The sequence below is a fragment of the Phyllostomus discolor genome, chromosome 6, assembly GCF_004126475.2.
Source record: "Phyllostomus discolor isolate MPI-MPIP mPhyDis1 chromosome 6, mPhyDis1.pri.v3, whole genome shotgun sequence".
NCBI lineage: Eukaryota > Metazoa > Chordata > Mammalia > Chiroptera > Phyllostomidae > Phyllostomus > Phyllostomus discolor.
In genome coordinates, this window is record NC_040908.2 from 67,448,093 (window position 1) to 67,463,176 (window position 15,084).

Sequence of the window (15,084 nt, forward strand, 5' to 3'; positions counted from 1 at the left end):
ACTGATCTGTTGTTCCACTTATTTATACATTCATTGGTTGATTCTTGCATTTGCCTTGACTGGGAATCACCCGCAACCTTGGCCTATCAGGACAACCTCTAACCAACTAAGCACCCAGCCAGGGGATGTTGGGAGATTTTAATACACCACTTAAGTAAAAAAAACTCAGAACATGAAAGACTTAAAACAAAATTACCAGCAAACTTAACCAAACATAGCAAACAAGGCACCTAACTACTACAGAATGTAAACCCTTTCCAATCACACACGAAACATTTACAATGATCCACTATTTGCTGGGTTGTAAATTAAGTCTCAGCACACTGCAATGGCTAGAACCATGTATGTTAGAAAGTCCACACTTAAATAAATTAAGAAATACACTTTTAAGTAATAGGTGAAATTAGTATGTATCAAAATGCAAATTTTAAAAAAATCAACATAATAAGATCAGAACTTATAGAATTTGGTTAAACATATTCTTAAAAATTTGTAATTTTAAAAATATGTATGTATTGGAAGGAAAAGACTGAAAAACCAAAGAGACAAACATCCATCTCAAAAGGTTAGGGAAAAAGTCAGCAAATTAAATTAAAAAAAAGTTGATTTTACTAATAAAAGGACATAATGTAATTATAGACACTTTATTTACAGTGATTAGAAACTATGTTGTTATTTGTATTGTCTTTTGTTAGATTTTAAGTTGAAGGGGCTTTTTGTAGGCTAGCTTTGATAATGTAACTCCATTTATAGTCTAAAAAATGTACTCTAAATGCCAGGCACCTATTTTACAAATAATCTTCTAAAAAACAATTTATTCATGAAATGGGATCCACATGAGGATTTAGGAAACATGACAATGTAGAAAGCAAAACTGTTCTCTCCCTAGGAATGCTCATATGACAGTCATAATTAGGAGACTGATAATCCTTTAAACACCTCTAACAATCACTGGATTTATCAAGAGATGTTTATAAGCTATTCACCTTTTTCTCTCTCCTCATCACTGACCATAGCTTCCCAGTCATCCAATCCATCATCCTCAGTATCTTCTTCCTCTTCTGTAAATAAGAGTTTCCATTAAAGACATAGAAAAAAGTGGAAAATTACACTGACATAAAGTAAAGTAAATGTTTTAATTATATAAAAATAAAATTTCATTATCTTTGGAACTATTTTTCAATGTAGCAAGTACATTATAATTTACTATACTAAATGCTTCACAATTTCCCAGTATTTTTGAATACAGGTTGAGGCAAAGAAGATTTATAGTTGTTTGCATGGGAAATAAAATACAAAAATTAATAGATAATACAATAATAAACTATTTTTTAAGTTAATTTGAGAGACAGAGAGGAGAAAAGCATCAATTTGTTGTTTTACTTAATTTATGCATTTGTTGGTTGACCTTGTATATACCCTGATAAGTGATCGAACCCACAACCTTGACGTATTAAGATGATGCTCAAAATCAACTGAGCGATCCAGCCAGGGCAATAAACTCTGTGTTTCATATACTTATAACTATAAAACTACTTTTGCCCCACCCTGTATACTAGGGTACATGTTCACACTTGGTTCTTAAATACAAATGAAATTTCACATATATATCTTCTCTTTGATCTTTGGGCTTACCTTTATACACACACAAGAATTCATTATTGATACATACAGATGCTATATAAATTACATAGTTGGAAGTACAAAGCTACATCTTTACTCCAGTTGAAAATAAGAACAGATGTGCTTACACCCCCAAAATAGTCAGAAAGCTATTACTATTCATTTATTTACTTTTAAAAGGAGGGGAAAGGAGGGAGAAAGGGAGAGAAACATTAATATGCGATATACACCAATCAGTTGCCTCTTGCATGCCCCTAACCCACAACCCAGGCATGTGCCCTAACTGAGAATTGAACCAGTGAACTTGAAGTGTGCAGACCGGCACTCAGTCCACCAAGCCATAGCAGCCAGGACAGAAACCTATGATTTTTAATGTTGAAAACTTAATACAGTCCTTAGTAATAACAACTCTCCATTTACTGAAATCCAATCAAGCACGACTATTCTCAAAAGATGAAGGCACAGGTAGTATTTGTTCCCCTCTAATAATCAGCATTTGCCAACAAGTTCGGATAAGTCATCTTGAGAAGGAGGAAATGAGTTAGGATCCTGTGTCTAAAATATCCTTCACTTTAGCAATTCTTTCTACTGCTACAAATACCACCTAAAGTAGTGGACTGCTATTAAACATATCAACCTAAATTTCTCTAATTTCATTATGCTAAGGTATATCCAGACAAATGATCCTTTTTACATTGAGAATGGGGGTGGGGGACAGGAAAGGAACTATCAGTATCTTTCACCAGTGTGGGTTAGTCTTGACATCCTCTAATGTTTCCATTCTCACACCTGTCTTTGAACACTTGAGAGTCTCTTGATTTTACCAAACACGTGACTCTACCAATATCTAGTCTAATAAATTAGAACAATGTTTATCTTTAAAAAAAAAGAAAGAAAGCCAGATTTCCAGCCTAAAAACACAAGCAACTGAATAAACTGAATTGATTTACTATGAGGCTGACTTCTAAGAAAGTTTTTAAAATGCCCATCTTTATGACTCAAAGTTCTAATTAAAAATGCTTCCAATTTTCTTTGGAAGCATTAAAGAACTTCAGGTCTTCTTGGCACTGTGTATGATTTCTGACCCATCAATATGTAACAGAGAAAATCCCAAAACCTTTATACCCTTTACAAAAATTTTACTGGCTCTTCTGAAAAGAACAAAATTGATTCTAATCTCTCTTCTACACTTTTTCAAAGTGAAAATGAACAAAGGTGATTTAGAAAGAACTGGAAAAAAAGGCCATCCTGCTAGATATTTGGTTTCTTCAAACTAATAATAACTAATTAACATATCCATGCTACTTAATAGGAATTTATTAGTCAATGCTACTGACCTGCTTCAACAGGAGGTGGTGACTCTTCTTTTTCTGGTATTCCTTGTTCCACAACTTCTACAGCAGCACTTAATTCTATTGGCTCAGACACTGAGTAAAGGGCGGAAACCAAGTTAATATTTTTTCAGCATATAGTTTCTGTTAGGATATTCTGTTAAGTATGGAATAAAAACCAGTAGTGTAAACCTCAATTGTTTACATTTAAATACTATAAAAACATTTAAGTATTAGTTGTGTATTATACAGAAAACAGCAGTTTTTCTTACTGCTCAAGAAATAGAATGCAAAATTACATAAGACTGAGAAAACAAACAAAATGATAGTTATGCTTTCAGTTAAGGATAGTTATAAGGATATGGTAAGATCCCAGTTTTTCAAACACAAGTACTTTTTCATCACCCTGTCATCTGAATCAGTTAAGAATAACAGTAATCAAAAAAAAAAAAAAAAACCAAACAAAAAAAGTGGAAAAAGGTATAGAAAATAACTTTTAATATGCAATTCTATTTGTTAATTGTTTTTTAAAGACACACTGTTTTAAAGGTGTGGGCAAAGGCAAGTAAAAATGTTTCTAAACCACAGATTATTTTGTATACAAACCTTCTTTATTTTCTAGCTGCTGTGAAGTCTTTTTCCTCTTTTTGTCTTCATAAATTGGCCTTTTCTTTGGCAAAGAGTCTTTTGATGGCACTTCAACACCTGAGGGGTAACAATGGAAAACTTCAGGTCTATCTACTACTTGTATGTCACCTACGAAATACTACTTAAACAGATTAACATTTTATTCACTTCAGAGATACCCTAAAATAGAAAATAGAATATATATGGAAAAACCTGTTTTGTTTACTTATTTAAATCCTCACTGGATATGTTTACTGATTTTACAGAGAGAAGAGAGACAGGGAGAGACAGACACAACAATCAGTTGCCTCTCTTACGCACCCCAATTGGGAATTGAACACATACCTTGCGTATGTGCCCTGACCAAGAGCTGAACCCGCAACCCTCTGGTGTACAGGATGATGCCCCAATCCACTGAGCTATCTGGCCAGGGCACCTGTTTTTTATATAAGGTATTCTAGATTTTATATACATTAAAATTCCATTATTTTAGGGTCCAGTTCTATAAGTTTTGACAAATGCATAGTTGTGCAACTATCATCACAATGAAAATGCAGAACAATTCCATCACCTTGTGCAGTTCTACATAGTAAAATCCTGTTCATATTCTTAGCTGCTGGCAACATTGACCTGTTCTCTATCCTCAAATATGTGCTTCAAATGTCAGAGAAATGAACCTTACAGTCTGACTGCTGTCATCTTAAGGGATTTGATGGTCATCCTCTTTGCTGTATGAAACAACAGTTCATTTCTTTTTACTGCTGCATAGTACTCCATTGTACTGATGATGGACCGGAGTTCCTTTATTCAGTAGACAGTTTAAGGATATTTGAGTTGTTTCTTGTTTTTGACATTGATAAGTAAAGCTAATATGAATATTTGTATGTAGGTTTTTGTATGAACATTTTTCTGGGGTAAATATTTTGGAGTTGGGAACAATGGGACATTAGGTAAATATGTACTTAATTTCCTAAGAAACTGTTTACTGTTCTCCAAAGTGTCTTTAGAATTTTGCATTCCCACCAGTAATGTATTGAAAAGTTTCAATTGTTCTACATTCTTGCCAGCATTTGGTTAGAACAGATGTTTTGATTATTTTTTAAATCTATGTATTCTAATAAATGTACAGTGATATCTCATTATAGTTTTAATTTGACAGACCACATTCACATAACTTTTATTATAGTATGCTGTTACAATTTTTCTCTTTTATTATTGTTGTTAATCTCTTGCTGTGCCTAATTTATAAATTAAACATTATCATAGGTATGCATATATAGGAAAAAACATAGTATACGTAGGTTTTGGTACTATCTGTGGTTTCAGGGATCTGCTGGGGGTTTGGAATGTATCTTCCACAGTCAAAGGGGGACTACATGGTACATACAGGACTACAGGTTCTATATTTCTTTGTGAGTTTTGGTAGTCTGCATCTAGTAAGGAATGTTACTATTTTATCTAAGCTTTTGAATTTGAGTACAGAGCTGCTAATTTACCACCTTTTTAATACCTATAGTATCTATAATGATGATATTCCTTCCCACCATTTCACTCCTGATTACCAATAATTTATCTTAACTTTTCTTTTTTTAGTCATTCTAAGGTTTATCAATTTTATTGATTTTTTTCCCCACAAACTGGGTTTTGGCTTCATTGATTCTCATTTTTTTTTATTACATTACTTTCTGCACTTTATTTCTCTCTGCCTACTTTGTTTTTCTATTTTTTGGTTTTGAAGGATGGGAAACTTAGACTACTGATCAGCAACTGTTCTTTTTCTAAAACAAGCATTTAAAGTCATAAATTTCCCTCTAAACACTGCTTCAACTACCTCTCCAAAATTTTGTTGGGCTATATCTTAAATTTTTTTAAAAAGATACTTTGCAATTTTCAATGGGACTTCTTAACTCATGGGTTAATAAGAAAGTTGGTTAATTTTCAAGTATTTATGGATTTTTCTAGGTAGACTGCTATTATTGTTTTCTAGTTTAATTGTTTTGAAGCAAAAATCTTCTGTGATTTAGTTATTTTAAAAGTTTTAAAGTTTGCTTTATGGCCCAAGAAATAGTCTCTTGGTGAATGTTTGATGTAAACTTGTGGTTAGCTGTACACACATATAAAATTATTACATTTTTAGTAAATTCAATTTTTTTATCCTTATATGAGGATATGTTCATTAGTTTTACAGAGAGAGGAAGGGAGAATGACACAGCAAGAAAGAAATATCAATATAAGAGAGAAACATTCATTGGTTGCCTCCTGAACATATTGTGACTGGGGATCGAACCCACAACTTAGTTATGTGCCCTCACCAGGAATCAAATCTGCAACCTTTTGATATACAGGATAATGCTCCAACCAGCTGAGTCACCTGGACAGGGCTAATAAATTAAATTTTCATCATTATGTGACATATTTCTTTATTCTTGGTAATTTTCTTTGTCCTGAAGTGTACTTCTGGTTAATAATGTAACAACTCCAGCTTTCTTTTGTTATGTTTTTATCCTTTCAACCTATAATCTGTACATTGAAAGTGGATTGCCTACATACAGCATACAGATGGCTCCTGTTTTTCCAACAGTATCTTTTAACTGGTGTTTACACTATTCATAATTAACCTATTAATATACTTGGTTTTTATGCCTATTGTTATATTATTTGATTTCTGTTGGTTCTGTTTCTTTTCCCCTGCTTTCTTGCTTTCTTTTGGATTATTTGAATGTTTTTCAGACTTTTCACTTTAACTTATCTTTTGGGCTTCATCTTACATAGTGGTTGCTGTAGAAATGAGAATATTTGTAACTCACTTTCCACAGTATACTACAGTGAATATTTTACCTGGCACATGAGCCATTCAGATGTAAATCTGGGGCAGTTTTAGTCTCATGTTTTCTCAGGGTTTGTTCCAAGCACACGCAGCTCCGTGGTGAGCCCAACACTTATGTCAGTTCATACGAAAGAATTACAGGATCCTCTTCCTCCATTTCTCTCCTTTCTACAATATCCCCTTATCCTCTCCCAGGAGCCCCTTCATCTGGTTCCTCTGACCAAAGAGATGAGGTCCACTTAAAATTTTACATTTTATGTTGTGAACTTCCATGTAAGGAGCTGCCAATTGGCCACAAGAGCAAAAGAAAAGAGAAAAAAAATAATGGGGAGTCCCCGCAAACTCTTCAGACATCACAGGCTCCTTTCCCCGTCTCCTCTGGCTAAAGAGACGTAACAAAGTAGTGCACCGCTCAAAGGAAAATAGAGAAGGGGAGAAGGGGGGCAGGGGGAGGAAAAGGAAAAGAAAGGCAAGACTACTCAACAATGTGTTCAATTCTAAGTGAACAAGGCAATTTAAAATTTTTACAGCTGAAAAAAATAAAAATTCTGGAGTTTTTACCCATAACCCCAAAAGGTCCACAAAACCTCCACTATTACTTATTCCATAAATTTTGAACTATAAACAAAAAGTACAAAAGCCAAAATGAGGCCACAGGTAAAAGAAGAAAATCATTAACTCATCCTTTTCCTTTCTGAATAAGTGCCTCTAGTAATCTGATAGGAATAGCAGAATATAAGGAGGTTCTAATTTAACACCTACTCTTCCAAACATTAATGCAAAATTAAACACCATTCATGTGCCATCTGATCATAATTATGATTACTAAGCCATATGTGGCTTTAACTCTCAAATTTAGAGACTAATGTGAAAAGAGACAAGACAAATAGCATCAAGATAACCTGCTGCACTAGTCAGAGTGATATGCTTACTGACCTCTATTCAACAAAACATTCTGAACTTTGAGAGTAAAACATGATACAAATAAAATGTTTCATCTATAAAACTCACAAATAAAATGAAAACAAGTTTAAAGTGTGTGGTAAGCAGAACAGTATCCCCTCCACCACCAAAAATCCCCATGTCCAAATCCCTAGAACATGTGAGGGCACTGACATGGAAAAGATTATCATGGATAATTATCCAAGTGAGCTGCATAGTCAGAAGTCCCTAAAAGTGAAGATGCTTTCACTGAGGCACAGGCTGAAGTAAAAGGAATCCATGACTATAAAAGAACAGTCGGAGTAATATAACACTGGTGGCTTTAAAGATGGAGGAAGGGGGTTATGAGCCAAGGAATACATGTGGGGCATCCTTTAGAAAGCATGGAAATGGAGCCCTGACCAGCAGTGGCTCAGTGGGTTCTGTACACCCATACCTAGGTTGTGAGTTCGGTCCTTGGTCGGGGAGTGTATGGCAGGCAATCAATCAACGTTTCTCTCTCACATCGATATCTGTCTGTCTTGTCTCTCTCCCTTCCTCTCTCTCTAAAACTCAATGAACATGTCCTTGAATGAGAATTTTTTAAAAAAATAAAATAAAAACAAGGAAATGGATTCTCCCCAGAAATTCCAGAAATGAAGTTCTGCCAACACCTTACCCATTGAGACCCATGTCAGAGACTTCTGATCTATAGAACCGTAAGATAATAAATGTGTTAAGTCACTATGTTTGTATTTGTTACAGCAGAAATAGAAACTACATATAACAGAAGTTTTTATTACCACTACAAAATGAAGTTAGTAAATCAACCTTCAACTATGGCTAGCATGATAGCTGGTTAAAAGCAAATAAGATTAAGTAAAAAGTGACTTAGCCAAAATGAAAAAGTATCATGTCAGTAATGTGTTTCTATTTGAATTCATGGTTATTATCCACTTTTGAACGTCTGTTTTTGTATTTTCTAATTATAATATTAGAACAAATAGTCAAAAATAAGACACAGCAGAGCATATAGTAAATCTTATTTGCAAGTAACATCATTGAGCCTTAGAAGACTATGTCTTCATCAGTCAACAGTGAATCCCAGAAGCAGCCAAGAGCTTCAAATGGCATGGTTCTCTAATGTAATTCTTCCTCTCCATTCCTGTAACAAACTCGTAAGAGAGGTTCCTCATCATCTCTTGGGTTACTAACACAGTCTTGCACTAAGAGCAGAAGAAACTGCAGAAGGCAACAGAAAAACTGTTTACTGTGGGGTTTTAAATGAAATTTTTAGAAAAGGAAAATCACTTAAAATGTTCTTAACTTTGAAGTATGAATGTATGTTATGTATTTATGCACATATGTAAATACTGAGACTGGTTAGAATTGTAAAATCAGAGCCATCAATCACTCTGACAAGACAACTATATTAAACCAAATAACAGGATAAAACCACCTGAGAATGTGGAAACAATCAGGGTGACCAGGGTTTTTCTATCCAGCAGCATATACCTAGTACATGAAAGGATGGACCTGGGGGGAAACTGTGAGATGGATAACTTCAAGGGTAGTCTCATCAACACCCTAGACTTAACTGACTGTTGCTCTGGATAGGAATTCTTTAGTAAACTGTTATATTTGTAATCAAAACCAAGACTTATGAGTGTTCAGACATTCCATTCACTTTGCAAACCAAGGCACTACAATCAAGTTCTTGCAGAAGCTCTTCACTTGAAGTTAATGCCAAATTATTTAAAAATTACTTGCTATATATATGCTTAGCAGTTACAGACTACAAAACAGATTGAAAAGGTAACCTGGTACACATTTCAGAGTAATTACCTGAAAATGTCTGTAGGTACCTATAATACCTAAGGACACATTTTGGGATCCAAAATTCAGTTTTATAGTATTCTATATAGTATTCTAATAAATACAGTAACTAATCTTTACCTAACAAAGTAACTTTGAAAGATATAGGAAAACATAACAGAACATTGTAGTGAACAATAGAGGGCCTTTAATGTCAAGCTAAGGAGTTAGGACTTTTTTATTAATACACAATAGGAAACCAGTAACAGGGCAAATATTGGGCAACACTATGAAGAATACCAAAGAGTCAAGGGTCAGAGATACCACTTGAGAGACCATCTCTCCAAGTCTGTCCTAAAGACTGATATTCTAAAATCCATCCTTTTAAATTGTAACTTTCATCTAATCTAATAAGTGGAAGTCAAACTACTCCATTAAATAGCATTTCTGAGACTGGCAAACTACTCCCTGCATGGTCCCATTCTAATTTCTTCAGGAATGCTCTTTGCCTTTCAAATCTGATATTTGGGTGCTGATAGTACTCAAATGTGTTCATTAATTTCATTTTTATATCCCCAATTAAGAATAAAACTTTCTGAAATCTAAGTATTGTGTTTCTCTAAATGTACTGTTCCTGGCTGAACATATAATGCAGAATGAAGAGGTAGTTACTCAGATCAGTTTAAATCTCAGCTCTAGGACCTTAGGCAAGCTGTTTAAACTCTCTGAGTCTCCATTTCTTCATCTTCATGATGAAATGAAAACATCTGTATGATTTTTAGGAGGAAAGAGACAATGTCAAAGGTTTATTATAGCATTAGTTGCTTACTAAATATGCAATAAATGCTAGCTATTACTGTAATTGTAATATAGCACCAACATTACAGTAATATAAAAATCTGTGGAATGTAGGGACAGGAAATTAAGGAAGGTCCCAATATATTCTTCTCAATGAAGTAGTCATTATTTTAAATCATCTCATCTGTCAAGAACATAATTATATATTAATTGTGGCCTCTAAACTAAAAGGAACCAAGGCTTCTTGGGTGAACAGTTGATTCCAGGTCTAGAGGAGAAAACATGCAAGATGAACCTAAGATATCTCATTCTGTTAAAAAGCAAGAAAAAGATGAAAGAATATTGTAGACTTGTGAAAAAGTCACAGGGGGAAAAAAAGTCATAGGGACAAGCCTGAATGGCCCCCTGCTGGCCAAAGATGGTATAATCTTAGTATAAAAAATGACTATGCGATGAAAACACATCAATTTTATATACATCCACAATAACCTTTTAGATGTTGCTAGGACATCAATTTATTATTTTGAAAATTAATAAAGGGAAAGAATTAAGTGTCTATCCTGACTTTCCTGCATGAAACTATATTTCAGGGAAAAAATTTTCTTTAGAGAAAAATTCTAGCTAATAAATGCAGATGGAATGATACAGTATCACAATTCTGCAATTCCTAATGAAATACTGAATATAGGCAATGATCACCAAGTGAACATTAAAATTATTAGATGAAAAGTCAACAAAGAACTTTCATAATGAACAAGGCTGCCAATGGCTAAACCCACTGATCACTGTTGTCATCACTAGAAGTGAGACAACCAGATCATACGCCTCGTTGACATGAGGAACTGGAAGTGCATAGCACCACTAAAAAGTAGCCAAGCTGATAGATCTAAGAAATTACAAGGAATAGAGAAGTATATTAGCCAACACCAGGCAAATGCAATCAGATAAATCTAGAATATGAGAAATTCTACAGAATAATTCAGCATCTTCAACAGAAAAAAAAACAAAACAGGGCACACCAAAAATAGGGGTGGTAGTGGTATCAGTAAGAGAAAGACCTATCAACCAAATGCAATCAATGTATGGCTGTAATCTGGATCCTGATTTGAAAAAAATCAATTAGACATTTGGAGACAAGTGGAAAAAATTTAAGATGGACAGAAAATCCAATGATATGAAGGAATTATTAGATATAATATGTACTCTTATTCATGACAAAAAGTAAAATATCCGTATCTGTTAAGAGATACATACTAAAGTAAGATATTAGTAAAATAATAGTTACCTGAAATTTACTTTAAAATACTCCAGGAAAAAAAAGTGGGTGAAGGAGAACAAAACAAAAATGGCATATACTGATAATTATTTAAACTGAGTGGTAGGTAAATGGAGACTCGCTTTACTTAAGTCTCTATTTTTTGTTTCTTTTGGGGGACAAAAAATTTTTTATACATATACTATCATTTACCAAAAAAGTGTTAACAGAGTATAGAAGTCATCTCCCTAAATAAGAAACTGTATCACTTACCACTAATACACCTTTTCACAGCGTTTTCATAAGAATTGTTCTGATACAATTCAATTCTCCTTTTGACCACTGTGAAGATATAACTTCATGCTGGAAGTGTCTAGACTCTTCAGTTAATTAAAGATACTACTTACCCTGAGCTTGTAGAAGTTTAAGAGTAGCTTCAGCTCTGGCTCTGGCTTCTCTCTGAGATTTAGTTAAAAGCTTCCCTTCTTTTTTCAAGCGTTCTTTTCTTTCTTTTTCTTTTTGCTTTTTCCTTTCTCTTTTTTCTTGTTCCAATCTTTCCTATAAGAGAATATATATATATATCAGACAAAAACTATACTACCTTAATGAATTAAATTTAAATTACATTTAAATTAAATTTCAATGTAAACAACCCACACTTCAAACAAAACTTTTGAGACACATGCAAAGTATTATGTTAGGGAATTCCAAATGAAAATATTTTAAATATCCATATGATAATACCACATGAGAACAGACTATGTGTTGGCAATGATACATAAGCAACTTCTGTCTGTATCTCAGGAAATAACGGCAGGATTTTCTATACCTCTTCATCTTATTATTCATATAAGGACAACGATGTAACAGTTACGATATAATTATGAGATTTTTAGATTTAGAAGGTTAGAGATATTTCATAGAGATTTTTTAAGTTAAACACAATGTTGTTATCAGCAACTTCATGAAAATATACCTCTTCTTTCCGCTTGGCTTCCAATTCTTCAAGCCGTTTTATGCGTTCTTCCTCTTCTCGTTTCTGTCTCTCTTCTTCTTCTTTAAGCTTAGCCAGAGCTTCCTGCATAGCTTTAACTGTGGCTTTGCTAGGTCCTTTTTTCTTCTCTTTTTCTTTGTCTTCCTTTTCTACTTTCTTTTTCTTCTTATCTTTTTTCTTTTTGTCTCCTTCATTGTCATCTATCAAAAAAGAATAGAGGCACAGTGTTTTAAAAAAACCTTGTTTCCTAAGGCAATGATGAGCAAACCCCACAATTCTAGGACCATAAATGGGTCAAAGAAGATGCCAGCAGCAAGCTACAGCCTCTAGGCATCACTGCATCCCCAAAAGCACAGGAGTGCCTCAGTACCTGTAACAATTTAGATTAACCAAGTTAGCCTCCTTTGAGGCCAACAACATTGGTGTTGCTCTGAGTTGTCCTGAGGGATGCAAGAAGACAGGAGTAGCTTGTCAGTAGGAAGAAAATACACTGTATCTAATGTAGCCCTTAATCCACAGTGTCTGAATTCCTTCCTCAATTGCGTAGCTAGTTTTGCTTCTATAAAGTGGGAATGATATAAATGAAGCCAATCTTAAAATATTAGAAAAATAAAATATAAAAATACAGGTAATTATATGCTAAGAACTCTACAGCATTATGCTTAAAAAAAAACAACTAAAGATTATAAAGCTACTTCCACAGTACTTTCCTCAAATACGTCCAGATAATAATTTGAGTGGTTAAAAAAAACTATGTCAATTTTCCCATTAAGAGTTTTACTAAAGAAAACTCTGTGAATCATTTGATCTTTATTCTCATTCCAACTAAGGGAAAAATTTAGTTAGACAATTTATTTTTTGTTAATTGGTTCTGGTACAAAAAAGTGGCTCACAATTGTTTAAAAGATGTTAACTGATTTTAGCATCTTTTCACTTTCCTATCTCACAGGCTGAGCTGGGTTTTTAAAAATAAGAAAGAATTCTGATATTATCTGATGGAGTTATCAAAATGAAGAATAAGTTTTTCATTAGGCAACTTCCACTCTTTATCAACAAAAAAAATTGTTGTTCACATTGAAATTCTATAAAAATTCTAGTCTGTGCACTAGAATTTTGAAAAGCTACTTGAAAAGCATTTTGTATTATACATAAATGTTTAATAATAAACATTAATTCAAAGAGTATGTAAGTTTGTAAAAGAGTATATATAGTTTTTTAAAAAGGTTTTCATGCAATTAAGCATCTTTATAATCAAGGACAAATAAGAAAACTTTGGGGTATAATAATGAAACCTTAGACTAAATAGGAACCCAAGCCTTTTGCCCTTTCCCAATAACTTTACCAACCTTCAATGGCTGCAGACACCTCTCCTTTCTCATCAGTGGCAGGGGCTGCTCCAGTATCAAGAGTCACTTTGGATTTTACAGTTTCCTCTTCAGATTTCCTCTGAGGTTCTTTTTGTTTACTCTGATCCTTTTTACCAGTTTCTAACTCTTCTTTTTCTTTCAGCTTCCGCAATTTTGCCTTTTCTTCCTCTCGCTTTTTTCTCTCTCGCTCTTTCTTTTCTGCCTTCTTTTGGGCCACTGTCTTAATTTTGAAGGAGTCTTCATCTTCGTTCCCACTCTCTACATTAGGACCTGCCTTACTTTTTTTATTTTTTTTCTGTCCTTTTCTAGACTGCAAAACTTCATCTGATTCATCTCCACTTTCCCCTGAAGAATTCACTCTGGAACGCTCTTTAATTTTCTTACTGTTATCCTCATCCTCTTCTGACCCATCCCACTTTTTATTTGATTTTTGAGCTTTCCCTTTAGCTTTTTTAGAAAGTTTGTTAAAATCATCATCATCATCATCATCATCACTCCCAGAGTACATTTCCACTTTTGGTTTTGCAGTCTTTTTTGATTTTGAATCATTATCTTCTAGTTCTTCACTGTCATCATCAAAACTTTGTTTTTTGGCTTTCTGTCCTTTCTTTTTTTTATCTTGTTTTGAGGTGGATTCTTCTTCATTATTTTCTGTTGGCTAAAAAAATTTCCAGTGTTAGAAATATTAACAGAATTGCATTTTGCTTTAAAATAAATAATTGAGACTCCTCAGGGTAACATGCTTCATTAAATACACATGGAAAAAATTCTCAAAATAATTTCAAAATAAGGTCCTTTTTATGGGGATATAAAACTTAACCAAGTGCCAGAAGCTATCCTAGGCCTCAGGCACCTCTCACATTCACTGTGAATGTCAGGATCTAGGTGCTCTAGCCAGCACTAATCATAGCCCGCATTTATTAGCTTCTTCAAATGGCACACAAAGCCAGGGAAATTGAAGGGAAGAAAAAAACGCCTATCACTTTCCCATTACTCTAAAGGCCTCTTCAAATTCAAAGGATAATATTTCCTTCCTAAAAATTGCTTTCCCCCACTGGCATAAGAATTTATATAATGTTTTAACATATACACATGTATACACATACAATACACACACGTGTCAAAAATTTCCAAAAGCAGCACCCTAAAACTGACACTGAGAAGCACAGCTGGGTAACAAACATCTTTTACCTTTACAGCAGCAGTTTCTCTGTCAGTTTTGATGCCTTGAGCCTCCCAAGACAATTCTTCCAGTTCTTTCAGGATATCATCTTCACTAGAAAAAGATTAAAATATATTTGAGGCATTGAATTAGATTAGTAAGTGCATCTAGTACCAAAGCTAATAAGAAGCAAACATATTTGAAACATACTTACTCAAAGTCTTGCCGTTTTTTCTCTTTTTTCTTTTTCCCCTTGGACTTTTGAGGCTCCTGTTCCTTGGCAGCACCAGCTCCTTCTATTTCTGCAGCCAAGGCATCAAGATCAATGTCATCCTTGGCACTTAAATGAAAACAAAGAAGATCT

The 15,084-nt window shown here is 33.9% G+C and overlaps 1 protein-coding gene across 2 annotated transcripts in view; it reads right to left on the reverse strand.

Moving 5' to 3' along the window:
* EIF5B (eukaryotic translation initiation factor 5B) overlaps positions 1 to 15,084 on the reverse strand; it is a 73,187-nt gene that overhangs the window by 32,675 nt on the left and 25,428 nt on the right. For both annotated transcript variants that reach the window (XM_036028295.1, XM_036028294.1), the window contains exons 2-9: positions 14,935 to 15,060; positions 14,750 to 14,834; positions 13,538 to 14,216; positions 12,174 to 12,391; positions 11,605 to 11,755; positions 3,561 to 3,659; positions 2,961 to 3,050; positions 987 to 1,061 (exon numbers count right to left, since the gene is read on the reverse strand). In XM_036028295.1, coding sequence (XP_035884188.1) covers positions 987 to 1,061; positions 2,961 to 3,050; positions 3,561 to 3,659; positions 11,605 to 11,755; positions 12,174 to 12,391; positions 13,538 to 14,216; positions 14,750 to 14,834; positions 14,935 to 15,060 — 1,523 coding nt within the window. The remainder of the gene's footprint in view (positions 1 to 986; positions 1,062 to 2,960; positions 3,051 to 3,560; positions 3,660 to 11,604; positions 11,756 to 12,173; positions 12,392 to 13,537; positions 14,217 to 14,749; positions 14,835 to 14,934; positions 15,061 to 15,084) is intronic.